We start from the raw sequence: 23185 nt of genomic DNA, 5'->3' as shown, positions 1-23185 counted from the left end.
TCTATGGGCGAAGGGATTTGTATGCTAGGGATGGTGTGCATCTGAGTAGGAAGGGTGTGGATGTGCTGAGTGGATGTCTGGAGGGGAGTTGGGATGGAGTGTAGGGGGTGAGGTAGCAAATGCATTCCAGAAGAAAGATGCTAGACATAAATTAGATAGGATAAACAGAGATAGTGAAAAGATTAGGAAAGATTTCCAGGTGCAAATAGGAGAGAATAAGATTAGGATTCCAAATAAGGAGACAGCATCTAGGAAGGTAGCAGGACTTAAATGTTTTTATGTAAATGCCAGGAGTCTTAGGAACAAGAAGGACGAGTTATCTAGTTATATAGTTGAGGAGGACTTAGATGTTGTATGTGTCACAGAGGCATGGGTAAATGAGGAAAAGTTTAGGAAAATAGGAAAGAATATGAAGTAGATGGATACATTATGTATTTACACCAGAGAATTGGTAGGATAGGTGGAGGAGTAGTTATTTATGTAAAAATCCTTCATTTCCAGTCAGGTTAATGGTATTAAGGTAGATAACAGAGTAGAGTCCTTATGGCTGGATGTTAGAGTAAACAAAAGTAAGGTTATTAGAGTAGGAGCTTTTATAGACCACCTAACCAGTCAGCAGATGTAGACAACCTTATGGTAGATGAGATAAATAGGGGTGTACTAGTCAGACAATTATCTTAGGGATTTTAATCTTAAGTCAGTAAACTGGGAGAGGATGGTAGGAGATGCTAGTGAAAATAAGTTTATGGAAAGTTTTCAGGATAACTATTTAGTGCAGATGGTAGATAAACCTACTAGGGGGAGGAAGGTTTTAGACATAGTACTAACAAATATTGAGCATTGTTTAAAGGAAGTTGAGGTAGGAGAGACTTTAGCAAACAGTGACCATCATATAATTAGATTTATCATTAATTCCAGTAGGGATAATATAGTGAATAAGACTAGAGTCCCAAACTATCAGAAAGGCAATTATGGTAGGTTACGTCAGTTATTAGGAGAGGTAAACTGGGAAGATAGTTTTGGAAATAAAACTGCACAGGAGATGTGGGATATTTTTAAGGTTGTAGTAAAGGGTATAGTGATGCAGTGTATCCCTTACAAAGATATAAGGCAGAGAAACAGGAAGCCATTATGGTGGACTCATGAGATAGGTAGCCAGATCAGAGAGAAGAAGAGGGCATACAGAGAGTTGCAGAAAAGTGGGAAGATGTAGATTTGATTAGGTACAGACAGGTCAGAGATGATTTGAGTAAGGTTATAAAAAAGTAAAAGGCAGGCAGAGATAAAACTAGCTAGAGCTGGGAGTAAAGATCCCAAAAATTATATAGTTATTACAAGGTCAGTGATAAAAGAAATAAGGATAGGATTGGACCACTCAGAAAAGATGGTGTAGTAGTGGATCAAAATGAAGACATAGTAGAATTATTGAATGAACAATTTTCTTCAGTATTTACTAGGAAAGAATAGGAAATCCTGTTACAAACAGTGCGACGAGTAGTTTAAGAGCTTTAGAAAATATTGATATAAAACCGGGAATTATTAGGAAATTTATTCTTGAACTAGACGATAGGAAAGCTAGTGGTCCTGATGAGCTACATGCCAGAGTACTTAGGGAGGGTGTAGACAGTATTTCTGAAGCACTTAAGTTAATCTTTGAAAGATCACTTAGGTTTGCTGAGATACCTCAGGACTGGAAGTTAGCTAATGTTACTCCAATATTTAAAAAGGTAGGAAGGATGATGCGAATAATTATAGACCGATCAGTTTAACTAGTATAGTATGTAAGATACTAGAGAAAATCATTAAGGGTAGTATTTGGGAGCATTTAAATTTTTTTTTTTTTTTTTTTACATTACAAGGGCACTGGCCAAGGGCAAACAAAGTGTTGGAAAAAAAAAATCCCGCTGGTTGCCAGGCCCTGTTAAGAAGAAAGTAGAAAGAGAAAAACAAAAAAATCTAAAAGGAGGGTCCAGTTAACGTAAGAGGTGTCTTGACACTCCTCTTTTGAAAGAGTTTAAGTCATAGGCAGGTGGAAATACAGACACAGGTAGAGAGTTCCAGAGTTTACCAGTGTAGGGAATGAAGGAGTGAAGATACTGGTTAACTCTTGCATTAGGAAGATGGACAGAATAGGGATGAGAAGAAGTAGAGAGTCTTGTGCAGCGAGGCCGCAGGAGGGGAAGGCATGCAGTTAGCAAGTTCAGAAGAGCAGACAGCATGAAAACAGCGGTAGAAGACAGATAAAGATGCAACATTGCGGCGGTGACTTAAAGAATCAAGACAGTCAGTTAGAGGAGAAGAGTTGATAAGACGAAAAGCTTTAGATTCCACCTTGTTTAGTAAAGCTGTGTGTGTGGATCCCCCCCAGACATGAGAGCCATACTCCATACACGGGCGGATAAGGCCCTTGTACAGAGCAAGCAGCTGGGAGGAGAGAAAAATGGACGAAGACGCCATAGGACACCTAACTTCTTGGAAGCTGATTTAGCAAGAGTAGAGATGTGAAATTTCCAGTTTAGATTTTTAGTGAAGGATAGACCGAGTGTGTTTAATGTAGAGGAGAGGGAAGTTGAGTGTTATTGAAGAAGAGAGGATAGTTGTCTGGAAGGTTATGTCGAGTAGATAGTTGTAGAAATTGAGTTTTGAGGCATTGAACAAAACCAGGTTTTCTCTGCCCCAATCAGAAACAAGTGAAAGATCAGAAGTTAGGCGTCCCATAGCATCTCGCCTTGAGTCATTTAATTGTTGTTGGGTTGGGCGTCTGTTGAACGCTGTTGAATAATGCAGGGTGGTATCATCAGCATAGGAGTGGATAGGGCATTGAGTCAGATTTAGGAGATCATTGATGAATAATAGAAAGAGAGTGGGTGATAGGACAGAACCCTGTGGAACACCACTGTTGATAGTTTTAGGGAAGAACAGTGACCGTCTACTACAGCAGCAATAGAACGATCGGAAAGGAAACTGGAGATGAAGGTACAGAGAGAAGGATAGAATCCGTAGGAGGGTAGTTTAGAAATTAAAGATTTGTGCCAGACTCTATCGAAGGCTTTCGATATGTCAAGGCCGACAGCAAAGGTTTCACCGAAGTCCCTAAAGAGGATGACCAAGATTCAGTTAGGAAAGTAAGAAGATCACCAGTAGATCTGCCTTTACGGAAACCATACTGGCAATCAGAGAGAAGGTTGTGAGCTGATAGATGCCTCATTATCTTCCTATTAAGGATAGACTCAAAGGCTTTAGAAAGGCAGGAAATCAAAGCTATAGGGCGGTAGTTAGAAGGATTGGAGTGGTCACCTTTTTAGGGACAGGTTGAATGTGAGCAAACTTCCAGCAAGAAGGATAAATAGAAGTAGAGACACAGATGAAAGAGTTTGACCAGGCAGTGAGCGAGTTCGGAAGCACAGTTTTGAGAACAACAGGAGGGACTCCATCCGGACCGTAAGCCTTCCGAGAATCAAGGCCAGAGAGGGCCAGGAAAACGTCTTTATAAAGAATTTTAATTTTAGGGATGAAGTAGTCAGAGGGTGGAGGAGTAGGAGGAATATGCCCAGAATCATCCAAAGTTGAGTTGGTAGCAAAGGTTTGAGCGAAGAGTTCAGCTTTAGAAAAGAAGAGACAGCTGTAGAGCCATCTGGATGAAGTAAAGGAGGGAAAGACGAAGAAGTAAAGTTGTTAGAGATATTATTGGCTAGATGCCAGAAATCTCGAGAGGAGTTAGAATTGGAAAGACTTTGACATTTTCTATTGATGAAAGAGTTTTAGTAAGTTGGAGAATAGATTTGGCATGATTACGGGCAGAAATATATAGGGCATGAGTTTCAGCAGTTGGATGGCTACGGAACCGTTTGTGAGCCGCCTCTCTATCATTGACAGCACGAGAACAAGCAGAGTTAAACCAAGGCTTTTTAGCTTTAGGGTTAGAGAAAGTATGAGGAATGTATAGCTCCATGCCAGAGATAATCACCTCTGTTATGCGCTCGGCACAAAGAGAAGGATCTCTGACATGAAAACAATAATCATCCCAAGGAAATCAGAATAGTACTGCCTTAGTTCCTCCCACTTAGCAGAGTTAAAATGCCAGAAGCACCTCCGCTTAGGCGGGTCCTGAGGCTGCACTGGAGTGATAGAACTGGTAACGGAAATTAGATTGTGGTCGGAGGAGCCCAACGGAGAGGAAAGTTTAACAGAGTAAGCAGAAGGGTTGGAGGTTAGGAAAAGATCAAGAATGTTGGGCGTGTCTCCAAGGCGGTCAGGAATACGGGTAGGGAACTTCACTAGCTGCTCTAGGTCATGAAGGATAGCAAAGTTGAAGGTTTGTTCACCAGGTTGGTCAGTGAAAGAAGATGAAAGCCAAAGCTGGTGGTGAACATTGAAATCCCTAAAATGGAGATCTCAGCAAAGGAAAGTGAGATAAGATGTGCTCCACCTTGGAAGTCAAATAGTCAAAGAATTTTACATAGTCAGAGGAATTAGGTGAGAGGTATACAGCACAGATGAATTTAGTTAGAGAGTGACATTGAAGTCTTAGCCAGATGGTAGAAAATTCTGAAGATTCAAGATTGTGGGCACGAGAGCAAGTGGTGTCGTTACGCACGTATGCGCAACATCCAGCTTTGGATTGAAAATGAGGATAGAGCAAGTAGGAGGGAACAGAAAAGGGCTGCTGTCAGTAGTCACAGACAACTGTGTTTCGGTTAGGAAGAGAAGATGAGGTTTAGTAGAGGAGAGGTGGTGTTCCACAGATTGAAAATTAGAACGAAGGCCACGAATGTTGCAGAAATTGATAGTGAAAGTATTAGATGAAGTGTCAAGACACCCAAGGTCGACAGCAGAGGGCAGTCCGACCTGGGGACATTTATGGTCCCCTCCCCAGAGGGGGACTCTGAGGCAGGGCGTGGTGAAGCCATTATTAAATTTTGATTTGAAGAGAGTATAAAAGTGTAAGGTGTTGTAGTGTAGTGTAGGAAGTAGTAGAAGTTGTCTTTAGAGGGCAGGCTGCAGCTGCTCAATTGTATAAATGAGACCACAAAGGGAACCGGGAAGAGAGGACACGGGGAATCACTCAGTCTGCAGCACTGCCTACATCCCCGTAAGTACCTCTCCTGGAGTATTCCACCGGGCGGCAGGTGACTACTGCCTACTCCATTACATTAACGATTTAGATATAGGAATTAGTAGCAAAGTATCAAAGTTTGCAGATGATACTAAGATAGCATGTGCAGTACAGGGTGAAAAGAACAATTACAGAATACAATGAGACCTGGACAGGCTGATAGCATGGGCAGACAGGTGGCAGATGGAGTTTAATTCTAAAAAGTGTCAGGTTATGCATTTAGGTAAAGACAACACAAACTTTAACTATGAGATGGAGGGATGTTGGCTAGAGGCAGTAGAGGAAGGAAAGGATTTAGGAGTAGTGATAGACAGGACTATGAAATTTTCAAAGCAATGTTTAGAAGCAAGAAATAGGGCAAATAGGATCCTGGGTTTTATAAATAGAAATGTTAGTTATAAAAGTAAGGAAGTGGTGCGTAGCTTATATAATTCCTATGTTAGGCCCCATTTAGAGTATTGCATACAGGCCTGGTCACCCCACTATAGGCAGGATATCAACATGTTAGAAGCAGTTCAGAGAAGAGCAACTAGGATGATACCAGCTTTAAAGCGCCTGGAGTATAGAGATAGATTAAAGGCATTAAACATGTTTTCATTTGAGAGGAGATGTATAAGAGGGATATGATAGAGTTATTTAAAATGTTCTCAGATACAAACTACATAGATGTGAGATCTTTCTTTACCTTAGAGGAGGAAGTAGGACTAGAAATCATGGCAGGAAGATTAGAAAGCAAGGCTGCAGGTTAGATATAAGAAAATATTTCTTTAGTCATAGGGTGGTAGACTTCTGGAATGCATTGCCAGAGACGGTTGTAAATAGCACTAGTTTGACAATGTTTAAAAACAGATTAGATAAGCACTTAAATTTATTAGATTTATAATTATGTATAGCGCTGCATGATAGTTTTTATAAGAAATTTACTATAGTTAAACGAGATATGATCCCCATGTATGGGGACCACAAATTGTAGAGGATTTCGCTGCAGGACTTACCCCTGTTAATGGGCCAAATATTTAGAATTAGTATATAATGTATTGTGTACTTGTAAGTGTATCTTTAAGTACTGATGACGAGGTCGCTGTGCGACTGATACAGGATAACCTAGATGGGCCCTGGTGGCCCTTTGTTATCCTATTATTTATGTTATATGTTATGTTAAAAATTTCAGCCATGGCACCACAATCTTCTACTAGTGAACCATCAGGATGTGATAGGGGGCCCACGGAGGGAGCACCTACTTTTTTGTTAACCTATCCTTATTATTAATTTGCAATAGGATAAAATGATGTTAGAAATGCTCGTAGAAGTGTGATCTAGACCGTGGGAATGTGTAGTTAGTATTGTGTATTGGTTGAAACTGCAATAATACCGAGAAAAGAAATATGTTTGTAATTTCAAGACTTCACTAACCGAATTTGTCAACATATACAGTACATACGTAGATCCTAACATATCAAAGCACATCTATATCCTCCTTCACCAGAAATAAACCCCCCTGAGCACCATGACACGTTTCTAGTCACTGTGCTTACTATTTGGTGACTTTATACAGCTTCAGAAACTCATGCGGGGGATTAAAATAGTGAAGACTGGCCATCAATCTGACTTCCATAGACCCTTCCTAATGTTAATAAAATGATCTAATAGTACACAAATCTCAAGGTAAAAACGTGTCTCGCTATTCAAGTGGTTAATCGTAATATAGTACATACTGGGACAAAGAAGCGTTCATATAACCAGTATATACTCACAGAGGCCTTTAACAAGTGGACAGCACACAGCCTTCTCGTTCACAGTGTTTAAATCCCTTACGTAGTCTGAGTTCGCCGTGTCTGATTGGCCAGCACTGTCAGCATCCCAGCCTTTGATTGGTCCTCCCGTCCTCTCACTGCTTCCTCCTCCACCATGATTGGTTCCTTTGTCTTACAACTTCGGTTCGCCTCTCATATATTTGTACAGATTTATTATTTCTTAATTTGTATTCTAAAATATAACTCTTAAAAATAAGGTGTGTGTATTTTATACTTTTGCTTCAAAGCGTAAGCGGAGCCGAAAATTATTAAAGCATTTATATATTTTTTTTTCTAAAACGTGAAAATACATGAAGGAATAAATAATGAAACTCACATTGAAAAGCTTAAAATAAAGAACATGGAAGCACAGGCTGGGCACTGAGGTAATGGGTAACGAAAGATGAAAATGAAGAGGATGAACACTAAGCAGCCTCGTGCAAAGAAAACAAACATTTTATTGGAGTATAATAAAAATTTCAAAGCTTACATGAAGGACTGAAAATATAGAATAGGAAAACACAGGATAAGATAGAGAATGGGTGTGGGGGGATGGGAGAGGCGACCCCCACAGCCCACACCTCCAGTCTTCCTTGGTCCACCAGTCACCACCCATTGTGTCATGGCGGCCGAGTATGGGAGGAGCATCTGGGAATCACGAGATAAAGAGGGAAATAATGGCCACGAGGACCTGCTGGTGTTCGGATACTCGTGCAAACTGTTCCGTGACAATGACAAGGCTATGTATCTGGAGAAAGGGAGCCACTTAATTCCCTGGATGGGCGACAATAGCGTCATGGTCGATAGGTAGGTAATGGGGGCTGTCTTCCTCCCTCCTTCCCTTAGGTATCTTACAAGCTCCGGGTGGGTCTCCTTGCAGGGCTATGGGGACTCTTGGGCACGCTTGAATGGTAGTAAGAGGCTGGGCAGGGGAAGTGGGGGTTAAAGTGAGGAGAGGTTGTGCTGGTGTTACTTTAATAATGCCTCGGTGTTATCAGCTCCGAGGTGGCGTTGTCCTTAGTCATGGTTGATGTGTAATGGAGCAGTAGTGATCAGCAGAACCAGTGCAGCTGTGTGAGGTTATGGAACTTAAAGTCACGGTAGTTTAGTAAAAGGTAAGGTAAGCTTCAGTATTTATCCTGTCAATCCAAATTCCATTCATTTTACATTCACTTGGCTCATAAGTAATTTCTGTTTAAAAATGTGAAGATGTTCCCAGTATATCTTTAATACCGAGTGTACATCCGCATAGCGTTGTGCCAGTATTGTACAAATTATTGTTCCTAGTTCATGACAACTGTCCACATCTTATACTTTCTTAGTCTTTCATATATTGAATCTTTGGTAAAAATATACAACTTCCTTTGCCGAACATGGTATTTTGTTTCATTAGACTTTTAGGAGATGCAAAATTTGGTTTAATTCGTAACACAGACTAACTTAACCTAACCTACTAGCTCTGGTTTTGGAGCGTGTGTTGATTTTCAAAAGCATCAGTATGTGTCTATGATACCCAGCTATGCAAAACAGAAATGGTATATTTTTACTCTTTCACCACAGTCTTACTTCTGAATGAAACTATATTTTTCTGGGAGGTTTTAATTGTCTTGAATAAATTTATACTTTGTTTCCTTTGCAAATCAATAATTTTTTCATTTCACCCCTCATTTCCCACAACAAACATTGTCCATTCCCTCAGAAAGTACAATTTTGCAATAAAAAAGAAAAGATTGATGCAAAACAGACAAATGTATTAGAAAAGATCATTTTGTCATTACAAAATACCACAAGTAACGGTCCAAAATTTGGATTGTTACTGCCGTGGAGACTGGAGAGTACTCGCTGCCACTGATGCACACCGCTGGCTCTGCCAACCTAATCTAACTTATCTGATGTAACCTAGTTGAGGTGATACACACTGCTGAGACATCTTCCTCATAATAAATTAACGTAATTTAAGTAATTTAAACTCTTCTAACCAAAGCAAACTAGCCTAACCTGACTGGTAAGGTTAAGAAATTAATATGAAGCTATGTTATTTTTCTTTGTAGAATCTGGCAAAATAATGGAAATGATTGAGGCAACACCCTTCACCGACAGACATCTTTCATAGACTGATTCAAATATTCCACTTCTCTCTGCACAAAGTGCTCTGATTGGCTAGATTTATTCTGTATTACTTTCTTTTTTTAAGTTGCTGCATGCTCAAATAAAAGAACCTATCACCTAGATTGATATTGCTCATGCACAAATACACACACACACACACACACACACACACACACACACACACACACACACACACACAAACACAAACACACACACCTAATGAAGTTCCTCATTGCCCATCTGTCCATCACACATGCAGGTGTGGTGGTGCATTATCTCATTCCCCACAAAACTGGTAAATCTTTAAAAAAATTTGTCAGCATTATAAACAATTTGTAATGGCAGTATAGACTATGGGGTTCAAATTACTCAGAATGAGAAGCTTTATATGATGAGAATGGTAAGAAACACTACCTATGTTGATTACGGTAAAAGAGTAAGAATACCAAAAACTTCACAAATATAAAGTACAGTGAATATATTACCACAACATGTAGTCATGTCTTAAGCTACTGACAAGGACTTTAGTGAACATTAACCAAGTCTTTACCTGATCGATTGAGGAAGTCAGTTACTTGTATTTTCCTTGTAATCAGGTATGATGTACGGGGAGCACTGTATGACCTGTCTGAGGCTGAGTCTGGAGGAGGTGGTGACCGGTGGGAGGGTCTGTCAGAAGAAGAGCGAGCAGAGGAGGAAAGGTGTGACTATGAGCGTTACCTGGCCCTGTACCATGATGAGTTTCAGTACCAGGCTTTCCAAGGTAAGACCATCAGATGGGTTAGAAGTTAACTGGTGGCCATGATTGTAGCAGGCTACACTTCTTCTTTGTCAGCTGATTATCCCGTCCTTATATGGGGTTGCTGTTTTTGATGAGTCACCTCCACCTGCTTCTGTCACCAACCATGTTGTTTTGCAGTCCTTTCTCTTTCATGTCGTCTTTTATACAGTCTTTCCATCTTATCTTGGGTCTTCCTCTCCTCTTTCCTTGCACTTCCATATCCAGGGCTCTCCTCTCCTTACTTGCTGCATCCCTCCTCATTATGTGCCCGTACTATCTTAGCTTTGCTTCCTGAGTCGTCTTCAATATCTGTCCCACCTTCACTGTTCCTCTGATCCTTGTATTGCTTATTCTGTTCTCCCTTGTCACGCCACACATCCAATATAACATCCTCATTTCTCTTACTTCTATCCTCTAGTTGTTTACTTTCTTCACAGGCAATGCCTCTGCTCCATATGTCATTGCTGGTCTCACCACAGTCTTATATACCTTTCCCTTTAGTTTTACTGGCATTTTCTTGTCACACACTACTCCCGATACATCTCTCCAGCTTCTCCATCCTGCTTGTATTATTCTAGTTATTTCCTTATCTTCACTACCATCTGCTGATAGGGTAGCAGGCTACACTTAATCCTGTAAATGTAATTGAAGAGCCTACATGTTAAAACAATTTTGATGACAGGTTAAAACAAAATTTTTATAGTGATTTAACAAAATTTCTGTGGTTTTGAAAATGTCAAAGGTCTTAAAGATGTGAAATAATTTGGAATGTTGGAATGTAATGAAATTTGTAAATCTAGTTTGGTGTGATAAACACTCCAATAAAATTGTTTGTTCTGTTTCAGATGAAGAGGCCAAACGTTTGATGGCTGAACTTGGGTCTGACACCTACACTTACAGCCAGGTTGGCTTCAATTATGACGGGCAAGCCATGGTAGGGGACATGACTGGTATGAGTGGTGAGCATGGCTCTGAATACCTGGAACACTACCAAATGCAGCAGGGTGATCAGCAGCAACAGCAGCAGGAACAGGAGCAGAGCTCAGGATACATGCCAGAAGCAGATGAGGACACTTATGTTCCACCCGCTGAGCTTAATGTCCCACAGGGAATGGTGGTGGTATGTGCTCAACTTTATTATGTTTCTCAAGAAACTAAAAATTAAATGGAGCTAATTAGCTTGTATTGTGTTGGGTTAAGTCAAATCATGTTTCCTCAAGCACTTAATTTATGTGTCTAGCTTTATATCATGTTTGTAAGGCAAATTATTTCTTTGCGTACAGTGTATTTTCTGATTTATCCTCCTATTCATTATGGTGATGAAATACATAATTATATAAATGTTACTATTATCATCATTTAATGATGAATTGTAATTTATTTTTCAGCCTGAAACTATTAAGCAAAACAAAATCATTGTGAAGACTTCCAAATTCATTGTGACACAAGGAGGCCAAATGGAGATCATCATCAAGACAAAGCAAGCAGACAATCCAATGTTTGGTTTTCTGTCTTTTGACAATCCATTGAATGCCTACTACAAGCACATGGTTGCTATGATCAAGAGTGGAAGGTAAGAAAGCTTTCTGGCTATAGGAGATTGAAATTGCATAAGAATTAAGTATAAAAGACAAAACAATATTTTAAAGCTAATAGAATGAGGATTTTATTTCCATCAAATGCAGTTTATAAATTTGCTGTTCTATCCTTACAGATACACTCCAGCTGATGAAGCTGATCAAGTCAGATCGAGGAAAGATAGTGATGGCAATGGTGACCAGTACCTGCACCCAAGTCTCTCAGCCGGCATCAAACCAGACCTTGCCCCGGGGACGCCTACCTCAGCCCTCAAACCCTCTTCAGATTGTGCTTACTTCAAGCTCATCCATAAAATTAAAGAGAAGCAAAAGAACACAACTGTTGTAGAAAGCCGTGAGTCCCCAGCACCAGCCTCTCCTGGAGTGGTTGCAACCTCTACACCCATTGCTGAACGCTCAGACACACCCACACTGGAGAAGAAAGTAGAGAATAAGGCAACACCCCAACCCAAGGTGAAGCAGCTAGTGGATTACCCATCTTTCAATCGCACCAGGGACTATGACTCTGACTCGGATGATGAGTCCGAGTCCTCCCCTTCTGCCAGCAAGGGTGCCAGTGAATACAGCAACATCAAGTGGCCACCACCAGATGTGCAGATGGTGATTGACAAGATGGCCAGTTACATCATAAAAAATGGTGTTGAGTTTGAAACGATGGTGCGAAGTAGAGGTGAGATCTTGAGGGAGTATTTGTGATATGAACTGGATAAATTGCTGACACTGTTTCATTCCTCTGCATATTTCAAGAAAGCTAACTGTACCTTTATTGTCTGCAGATGACCCCAGGTTCAGCTTTTTGAAGAAGGACCATGAGTACTACCCATACTACCGATGCAAGATACGCCTCTACACTGAGGTGTATGGTGATATATTTAAGGATGGAGTTGAGGTGAGTAGGAATTGGCTTGCTTTGATTTGATGCTTTGTAGCTGCTGAATTACTGTGAAAGACCAGTTCTCTTATTTGTTGATGGCCTCAGTAGAAAGACAGGATGTAGGACTACTTTGTAAAACTATGGAGGAGTTTACAATCTCTTATTGAATTTGTTATTATATCTATAGTACTTGAATTGACCTGGTAATTTACTTGTTTCCAGGATAAGGCATCATCCCTGAGCAGCCTTGTGGAAGGAAACTCTAGTAGCAGGAAGGACAAGCGAGGAGGCAACAGCAGCAGTAGCAACAGTAGCAGAAGCAGCAACAATAACAATGGCAACAAGCAGACTTCAACCATTTGCTTCTCCATCAAATCAAGGGAGCAAGATGTCAATATAGATAGGCACTCCACCTTCCCTGTGGAGTCGTCGTCTTCTGATGATGAGGACATGGACGAGGAGGAGAAAGAGAAGAGGCGGTTGGAGCGGGAGGAGAGGAGAAGGAAACGAAAGATAAAGGAAAAGGAGGAGAGAGAGAGACGTGAGAAAGAAGAGAAAGAGAGGAAGGAGAAGGAGGAGAGGGAAAAAGAGAAAGAGAAGGAGAAGGTTATCGAGAAAATGGAGGAATCAACAGATGCTTCTGGTGATAATGATGACATGTATGACATCTTCAAATATGGTAAGTATTGGCTGTTTTTGTCCTAATAGTTTTACTGGATCATGATGGAAGTTTGTATTTATTGTTTCCCTTTGTTCCCATGTCCATTTATACCTTGTTATTTCCACAGCTCAGGAAATGGATAAGGACATGGACACTGAGGAATGCAACCACAAAGAGAAGGGATTCAGTGAAGAGCATGGGAAGGAGAGTGCCTGCCTACCAAGTGATGGGACAGCACGTTCTGAATGCAAGCAGCAGGAACGGAGGAAGAAAGCAGCCATGTTTCTTTCCCGGCTAAAGAAAGGAAGCAGAGAGGATGAGAGTACTGCCCAGCCTGTTTATGGTAAGGAGATAAGGAAATTATCCTCTAACTTTTGTTGTGAAAAGCTTCCTTTTAAAATTGTGAATAGATATCACAACATACACATTTATATAATTTCATAATTTTCCTAACTTTGTGTTATGATCAGTTTGAAAAATTTTCAGGAGCAGCAATATTAGGAACTATAGGTTTCTAATTATTTTGAATGATGTTAACTGACTTTCATTTGTGTCAGACTCGTGGCTTTTCTGCTCCTTTATTTAGCAAATATTGTGAGAGATCACTTGTGTCCTATTACAGGTCCACAGCTTCCACCCGAGATAGCAGCTCAGATCCTAAACTCTGCATCACAGTCACCTCGATCATCCCTGGCCAGCACTCGCCATTCCACCCCATCAAGGTCACGCTCGCATTCTGCCAGTCCCGGCCCAGGGGTCCCCATGCCACCCAAGGAGGCCCCTGCACCTCCTCCCCCTCCACCTCCTGCGCAGTCACCACCAACCCCAAGTGGACTGGAGATGACTGAAACATACAGAACCAACAGAACTGAAACAAGTACAAACAGCTTATCTAAAAATGATTGGTAAGTCATTTCTCTACTCACTATTCACTATTAGTGGGCCTTCATATAAAAAAGATTAACCTGATTGTGATGTGGATTTTACAGCTTAGTTTACTTCTTTCATTTTTTTTCCAGGACCTCCATTCCAGAGCCTCCAGCCAACACTGACACTGTTGAACATGTGAAACACAGTGCTCCCAAAGAGTCTTCAGTATTGTCGGGTATGTGTTCCTGCCTTGTGGTGCCCTTCACAACCCTCACGCTGTGGTGTGCCTACGGGTCATTTATACTCAGCAAGAAGAGAGAAAAACCTTCTTGAACTTGCCACAAATGAACCTCAGTGATTTAGTTACCTCACTGAAATGATCTTGTGGTTCAGGAAGGTTTCATTCCTCTCAGCATCACATTCTTCATTGTCTTGCTGATGAACAATTTCAACATTCTTAAGATTTTAGAGATTTTGAAGTTTAATGAGTTTACCTGCAGCAGCAGTAGCAGCAGCAGCAGCAGAAGCAATCATAAAAAAGATGCAAGATTTCACATTTGTGAAGATGTAATTTTTTTATTTATTTTATTTACTGTTCCTAAACCCAGTTGCTGCAGGTAGGCAGATCATGGGACTAGTGTCCCACATATATTGCAGTTATCTATGGTCTTTTGACTTGTTGCAGATGTGTTGCAGTGGCTCTCTGCTGTTATTTCGCCGAGGGCGGCCGTGCAGGTGTAGGTACGGATCGTCAAGAGAACTACTTTTATTCTTCCAGTCACTAGTGTGACAGAATTTTCCTGCTGTGATAATGTTTTTTTTTTTTTTATCTTCGTTTGGCCTCATTTGATGACATTTCCAAATGTTCTTGTGGATGCTGGGATAGTATTGAGGTAACAGAAGACTCGAAATATGAGCCGTAATATTTGTGTTGGAGCAGTATGGAGATGGGAAGGCTAGAGGCCAGTGGCAGCGAGGGGCAGTGATGTGAGGAAGATGCCAAAGACGTGAACAGACAGTGATGATTTACAAGGCGGTGAAACTTGCTTTTGACCCACCCCTCCCAAACCCATTCTTCCATTCCTACCACACCTCTTCCTTTTTATCATGTTAGTATTCAGGTACCTTGGGTCGTCTACATATACTCACAGCTGGCAGGGTAAGTCAGGTAAGTATACACAAAGTCTGATAGGGTGAGTGGCAGCTCGTAAGACCTGACTGGTATTTCCACTGTGGCGTCGTGCATAAAGTGGTGAGGGTATGATCGGGCAGACATCCACGCGTAGGTTCGAATTCTACCATGTACCGCCTTGAAACTTTACCATTTGTCCAGTGGTTTAAAGTTACCTACATGTCACCATGATACCCAGGTTCTAGATGGTTACACCAAAGATGTGTTGGGTGGTGATATGGGCCCTAATATGGGTACTATTATAAATAAAATTGCCTGCGCCGCTAATGGGTTGAAGCTGAACAGCGCTTCCCATACATACTCTTCAAGTATGCCTACTTATGCCTTGAGAATCTTATTACTATAACTTGTTTTTGTATCTTCCCTATATGAATCTTGATACTTCCATTTTTTACAATTTTCTCCAAACCATTCTGTTTTCCAGTGTATTAATGAACCCAACCTTTCTTTCAAGAACTCGGAGTCGCAAGAAGCAGCGGCACGGGCGGTCAGAGAGCCGCTCCCCGAGTAGTCGCAGGGAACGCAAGAAGAGAAAGAGGTCAAGGTCAAGGTCACGCAGGCACAAGAAGCGCCGCTCACGCTCCAGGTCACCAAAATCACACAAGTATGAACTTGCCTCACTTGTATTACTGGAATAGGAAGTGAAGCTGCAGTGTAATAATTCTATATCCAACATGATTGTATTTTGGAGGTGAATTGATTGGGAGGGGTTGTGAGAGGGTGAGGGCATATTGTACCTTGCTTCATAAATATTCTGTGGAGATAACTGTGATCAAAGTAGTGAGAACAACTGTGATGGAATGTAATGTATTGATAAATCATAGTTATATATGGAGACAAGGTTTACATTCCTCATATTTGAAAGGGTCAGTTCTCATTTTTTTCACTGTTGCTCTTTTTTTCAGGTCATCCCACAAGAAGAAGCGCCGCAAGCATAGTTCTCGTCATGAGAGGGAAGGAAGAGAGCGCAAGAGCAAAAAGTCTCGCAGGCGCAGTGTTTCCTCGTCCTCTTCAGACTCTTCAAGTCATTCATACTCGTCGTCCAGATCAACATCACCATCAGATAATGATGTTCAGGTCATGTAAGTAGATTTAATCTTAGCCGATCCAATACAGAAAAGGAAAGACTATTTTGAAAGTCATGTGATTAATTTTTTCACAATTACGCTATGAAAATTATTTCAGTGTTTTATTGCAATATTTATTTATTCATTTATATTTTTTTTTTCCCTCAGTGAGTCACCAGGACCCAGCAAAAGAGGATCAAGAGCTTCCAGTGTGATCAGTGTTGGAACTGCTGACATCTCTCACTTAAGGTAGGCAACATTTGTAATCCTATGTCTTGCAAGATTGTCAGGATGGATGTGACTATTGTTTTGAGAGTAAGTTAACATGATTACATGGTAAGTCTTGTTTACTTAATCCCATCACTCCAGGGAGCATATGCATGCACTCCTGGTTGCCGTGCACTCCCATTCAGTGGATATAAATATATATCGTACTTTGAAATGCATGTTGTTTGAATTATTTAATTATCCAGAAAGGTTCATATTATTAAGATGTTTTGTTGGTGTGAAAAACAATAATTTCATTGTATGTAATTTCATACATGATACTAGACTATTAGTTCAGTTTCATGAGGGAATCATTGTTATATACAGTAATAGTTTGAAATTTCATGCAACCATGTACCCCAGATACGACATGCACACTTGTGATGCTGACCTGAGGTGAGAGTGTTAGTGGCAGCTAGTTAAATTGCATAGTGAAATTAATTGTGTGTGTGTGTGTGTGTGCATTTTATTTATTTATTTATTTGATTTATTTATTTTATTTTATTTTTTTTTTTACCAGGACAGTGCTGGGTATCTGAGACTTTAAAATTGTGAATATTTGAAAGGACTGTAAATGGGAAATGTTTTTTATGTCTCTAGCCCCACCTTTTGTCATGTTGCAGCTCGGCTCTTGGCAGAATAACTGAGGAGTGTGCTTCCCCTCCTTTGCCTCCCATTCCTCCAAGTCCAGCCACTGCCAGTTTACTCTCCAATGTGGAAGAAAAGGCAATTAACAATGATAGTGTTCTTGAAGTAACTGGAGGTGGAGGAGAGGAAACTAAAGAAGACAAGAAGGAAGAGAAGAAGCCATTGTTTGATCCCCAGAACAGTGCAGCTATGGCTAAAATAGCACAGGTAAATATATGTATATGTAGATACTAAATATATTGTTGGAGAGGATTCCTGATCTTTTCAAGCAGTGTTACTCATCATTATACAGTGAGGCAGAAGTACTTTCTTTTCTCTATCGAGGGCAAAGGGCTAACAGAGTGGCATGAATGAGTGCAAAGGCAAAAATTGAACATCTTTTGTCTAGCCCTTTTTGGAAGAGACTATCTTGCAGCATGTACATATGTATACAGTCATCCCTTGTTACCTGTAGGGCTTAGTAACACACTCTTTATAAAGAAAATCCATGGAAAATTAATAGATCTCCCAAACTGTGTTTAATTAAAGAAAATTACATATGTCAGTACATAGTGACAAAAATTCTATGTATTAATCAGAAAAAAAAAATGCCTTATTTGAATTTGTGGTTGGTAGCAATCTTTGTAAAAATGAATCCATTTTAATGGAAACTGTTGTTATACTAAAACTCATCCGTACCTACCCATAGGACGTTGGCCATGTCTGCCGTGAGACTATACCAAATCTCCAATAAAAACAAACTACTCACTGTCCTGTATTCATAGCATTATCAAAAAAATGTTCTCAGAACATTCAGAAACCTTAATTAAGTGGTAGATGATATAAATAATTGTCATATATGAAAATAAATTAAGCTAGTTCATGTACATGGACGGTGATGTGTCATATCAGGTCAGGCGACGTTGCCACTCACGACCCAGATGGAAATTCCCGGGGAGGTTGGGAGGGTGAGTCAGGTCGCCACGCACGTGTCGCTTCACTCCTCCTCTGGTCACTACCATGGAAGGACCCCCTGACGCTTCCCCGTCATACACTGTCTTGCGCAGCCAGACCAAGGAATTCATATTCCGCCTTAATAGATATTTCTTGCAAGAGAAAGCAAATCGGGCAACATTCTTACCTTTAACTCAAGCCTCAAGCAAGGAACCACTCAATATATTACTCTGTGTTTCTACTCGTATGTGCACTTATTTGACAAATATGTAAATTATTTGTCTTATTTTCATGTATATAACCAGAATCTTTATTGCATTTAATATACTGTATAGCTGCATAGGTATTTGGGTCTCTTCTGACTTCTTTTAGTGAAGTAGAGAATGATCATCACTCCGTTTTTTTTGAAGAAGGTACTGGTATAGCAGTGGCAACGTCGCACCCAAGAGGAGCCACACCTTGTGGGTAGCTACGGATGAGTTCTACTATAACAATGGGTGACTGTGTGTGTGTGTGTGTGTGTGTGTTATATATATATATATATATATATATATATATATATATATATATATATATATATATATATATATATATATATACAGGCAACCCCTGCTTAATGAAGGTTCACACAACGAAATTTTGCTACAACGAAGGTTTCATTTTACTACCATCTGCTCGTTTAACAAACACCAAACTCGCTTTAACGAAGTTTTATCGAGGTAATCTTTTCCAAGTTTGAAAGCCCCGCCGTATCACGCAAGCTGACAGGCTTTTGAATACACTAGCACCTCTCATGGACAACATGCGCACCACTCACTCCCCCTGTTCAAAACAATAACAACGTCAGCAGCAGTTCATCTTTCCTCGCTCGACTTACCACCACCAAAACGCCCTGCAATGTCGCCTAGTGTTGCTAAGAAGACCAGGAAGTCTTTTACTCTTGAAGTGAAGCTGGATATTATTCACAGATACGAGAGGCAAGAAAACTAATAGCATTTCTCGCCACCATCTTGACTCCATCTACTGTCTCTACTATTTTCAAGTCAGCAGACTCTATTAACCCTTGTGCAGCGGTGATCGTTCATGAACGATCGCATCGGTACGTTTTGTGCGGCGGTGATCATTCATGTAATCATGATTTTTCGCGCCACTTCGTTAAACTTCCCGTTTTCTTACTCAAGTCGGAGGGCGAGTGTATGTATCAGGCAACATTGTCCACGAGCTGAGTTGCCAGTTTTGCTATTTCATCTCGGTCTTGGCTCACATCTTTCCATCTTGGAGGAGACATCTGGCAACCCCCATGACACTGCGGGTGGAATGTCCCAACCTCCGCATGAAGGGAGATATCACAACAATGAGATGGATAGTGATATATACATGTCATTTGGGAGTGAGGTGGATTTTAATGAAAGTGAAAACAAGAATGAATGAAAGAAAGAAAACAGAATGAAAGAGAGAGAGAGAGAGAGAGAGAATATTACTAAGGCAGCTCAATAAGTATTACTTAGTCTCAGGAAATTGCCCTTTTTTTTTTTTTTTTTTTTTTTTTTTTTTTTTTTTGTCAAGGTCGACTAGGGAAAGGCCTAGAGTCAAAACAAGCTGACACATTCTCTCTCTCTCTCTCTCTCTCTCTCTCTCTCTCTCATTGGAAATACATTTTCTTCACCCAAAAGATATGCCCAGAGAGAGAGAGCGAGCGAGAGAGAATTGGCGCGCTGGTATTGCACTGAGAGTTGTTTCTCCACAACGGGTTACATCGTGGCTATCATGAGGAATATTTGATAAGCAATAACTTTGCTGTCAGAGATCGTAGCAAGCTGCAAAGTACATCAATGTATTCAGAAATTCAAAGAGAAATGTATTTTCATGAGTAAAACTGTCTCCTGTGATTTTTTTAAGTTTACCGATTTACCCGCAGATGGGAATGATTAATTTATAATTACCCTGTCGCACAAGGGTTAAGAAGGCTGGTGAGACCGTATCTTCCTTGCAAGCTAAAAGAACCACCTGAACTTGTGACTCTACAATGGATAAAATTAAAAGCCTTGTGGAAATGTGGTACATAAGTTCTGTATGTGATACAATGATGTGCCCTTTGTTTACATTTCACAGGTTGCCGATCACCAACATTATAAAGTTACATACATACACACATTAGTGTACATTATAATGACTTTAACTGCCTAAATGTTTAACTTCATAATTTTTGCTTTCATTAAACCTTTCACTGCACTCTCGCTTTGTTTACTCTCAATAGAAGTTCAAGTCGGGTTAAACCTGTTATAATCGGTTCACTTAACGAAGTTTCCCTTAATGAAGGTTTTTTTAGGAACGTTGTAGACCAAAGTCATTGTGGAGCATCTATTGGTAATACTGAGATTACAGATCTTATTTTTGCTGATGATGCAGTAATCTTTGCTGAGTCATTGGAGGTTCTGGTAATGGCTCTAGAGGCACTGCACAAGGTGAATCCCCTGGGACTCCAGGTTTCCTGGCCCAAGACCAAGGTTCAAGTGTTTAGAGGCTTAGTGGGTGAAATAGTACAGTCTGTCCATGCATGTGGCAAGGACATTTAGATCCCGGAAAATTTCACATACCTTGGTAGTGTAGTGCGTAATGACAGTGGGTCGAGCCAGGAAGATGTACGGCGGATTGGCCTGGCCCATGGCGTTATGGACTCGCTCAACATGAGTATTTGGTGTTGTCGGTACCTGTGCAGATGGACAAAGATTTGGATCTTCAAGTAGCTAGTGATCCCTGTCTTACGCTATGGTTGTTAGACATGGATGCTGAACACCGATCTGAAGATAGAGAATTAATGTCTTTGGTACTAGATGCCTTCACAGGATCATGAGGTACTGCTGGTATGACTTTGTGTTAAATCAGCAATTGCTCCATGAGACTGATTTGAGGCCGATAACCAGCATAGTCCGTCAATGCCAACTGCAACTATTTGGGCATGAGGCACGCTAGCTGGAAGCCGATCATGCATATCAGATTCTCTCCAAAAGGGATAACCCAGCATGGAGAAGGCCATGGGACATACACAGAACTCATGGCTGTGGCAATTTGATACCTCCTGCTGGGAGTTACTTGGCACGGGAAGGGAGCCTGCATGGAGATTCACAGGGCTTGACCACCTGGAGTGGTGCCATAGGGTATGTGAGGCAGTGTGCCCTGCGGCGTATACCCCCATGATTGATATATTGATATATATATATATATATATATATATATATATATATATATATATATATATATATATATATATATATATATATATATATATATATATATATATATATATATATATATATATATATATATATATATATATATATATATATATATATATATATATATATATATATATATATATATATATATATATATATATATATATATATATATATATATATATATATATATATATATATATATATATATATATATATATATATATATATATATATATATATATATATATATATATATATATATATATATATATATATATATATATATATATATATATATATATATATATATATATATATATATATATATATATATATATATATATATATATATATATATATATATATATATATATATATATATATATATATATATATATATATATATATATATATATATATATATATATATATATATATATATATATATATATATATATATATATATATATATATATATATATATATATATATATATATATATATATATATATATATATATATATATATATATATATATATATATATATATATATATATATATATATATATATATATATATATATATATATATATATATATATATATATATATATATATATATATATATATATATATATATATATATATATATATATATATATATATATATATATATATATATATATATATATATATATATATATATATATATATATATATATATATATATATATATATACATATATATATATATATATATATATATATATATACATATATATATATATATATATATATATATATATATATATATATATATATATATATATATATATATATATATATATATATATATATATATATATATATATATATATATATATATATATATATATATATATATATATATATATATATATATATATATATATATATATATATATATATATATATATATATATATATATATATATATATATATATATATATATATATATATATATATATATATATATATATATATATATATATATATATATATATATATATATATATATATATATATATATATATATATATATATATATATATATATATATATATATATATATATATATATATATATATATATATATATATATATATATATATATATATATATATATATATATATATATATATATATATATATATATATATATATATATATATATATATATATATATATATATATATATATATATATATATATATATATATATATATATATATATATATATATATATATATATATATATATATATATATATATATATATATATATATATATATATATATATATATATATATATATATATATATATATATATATATATATATATATATATATATATATATATATATATATATATATATATATATATATATATATATATATATATATATATATATATATATATATATATATATATATATATATATATATATATATATATATATATATATATATATATATATATATATATATATATATATATATATATATATATATATATATATATATATATATATATATATATATATATATATATATATATATATATATATATATATATATATATATATATATATATATATATATATATATATATATACAGGTATTTCTCGATTTATGCATGTTCAGATTATGCAATTTTGAAATAACATCAGGTAAAAAAAACTTCGTCATTTTTTAAAATTATTTGAATTGTTTAGAATAACGTGATTTCAAGATACTTTGTTGGTATGGCAAATCTTGGGAATGAGGAGATTCTGCAAGATGTTTGTTTGGAGTGCCATATTGTCATCATGGCTGATTGCAGCACAGAGGAGCCTCACCTTCAAGACAGCTAGTGATGCATGATAAATGTCTTCAGGAAGGTCAGCGTGTGCCATCTTGCTGTCAGTTAGATGCTGTTACTATAGCAATGACGATCCTTTGTTTATTCCAGCTGAAAGGTACACAAAAGCAATTCATATAGGATATGTGCTAAAGGG

The 23185-nt window shown here is 37.7% G+C and overlaps 2 protein-coding genes across 4 annotated transcripts in view; one reads left to right on the top strand and one right to left on the bottom strand.

The window, feature by feature from the left end:
* LOC123506084 (spindle assembly checkpoint kinase-like) overlaps window positions 1-23185 on the bottom strand; it is a 49045-nt gene that overhangs the window by 17333 nt on the left and 8527 nt on the right. Inside the window, exon 1 of one of the 2 annotated variants that reach the window (XM_045257948.1) lies at window positions 6871-7009. The exons of the other annotated variant lie outside the window; for it this stretch is intronic. The gene's annotated coding sequence lies outside the window, so the exon portion shown is untranslated. Of the gene's footprint in view, window positions 1-6870; window positions 7010-23185 lie in introns of those variants that run through there. 2 annotated transcript variants of the gene reach the window in all.
* Window positions 7433-14947, top strand: LOC123506083 (splicing factor, suppressor of white-apricot homolog). 2 transcript variants are annotated; one of them, XM_045257946.1, is made up of 11 exons: window positions 7433-7716; window positions 9615-9781; window positions 10645-10919; window positions 11188-11372; window positions 11514-12067; window positions 12174-12286; window positions 12494-12950; window positions 13060-13275; window positions 13555-13837; window positions 13952-14037; window positions 14488-14947. In XM_045257946.1, the coding sequence occupies exons 1-11, from the start codon at window positions 7448-7450 to the stop codon at window positions 14541-14543; spliced, it is 2661 nt and encodes an 886-aa protein (XP_045113881.1). In that variant the 5' UTR covers window positions 7433-7447; the 3' UTR covers window positions 14544-14947. The 2 variants fall into 2 exon arrangements, with proteins under 2 accessions (XP_045113881.1, XP_045113880.1); XM_045257945.1 differs by having other exon boundaries at window positions 13952-14947.

Source organism: Portunus trituberculatus, chromosome 19, assembly GCF_017591435.1.
Source record: "Portunus trituberculatus isolate SZX2019 chromosome 19, ASM1759143v1, whole genome shotgun sequence".
NCBI lineage: Eukaryota > Metazoa > Arthropoda > Malacostraca > Decapoda > Portunidae > Portunus > Portunus trituberculatus.
This window is presented reverse-complemented; position numbering and strand designations above follow the sequence as displayed.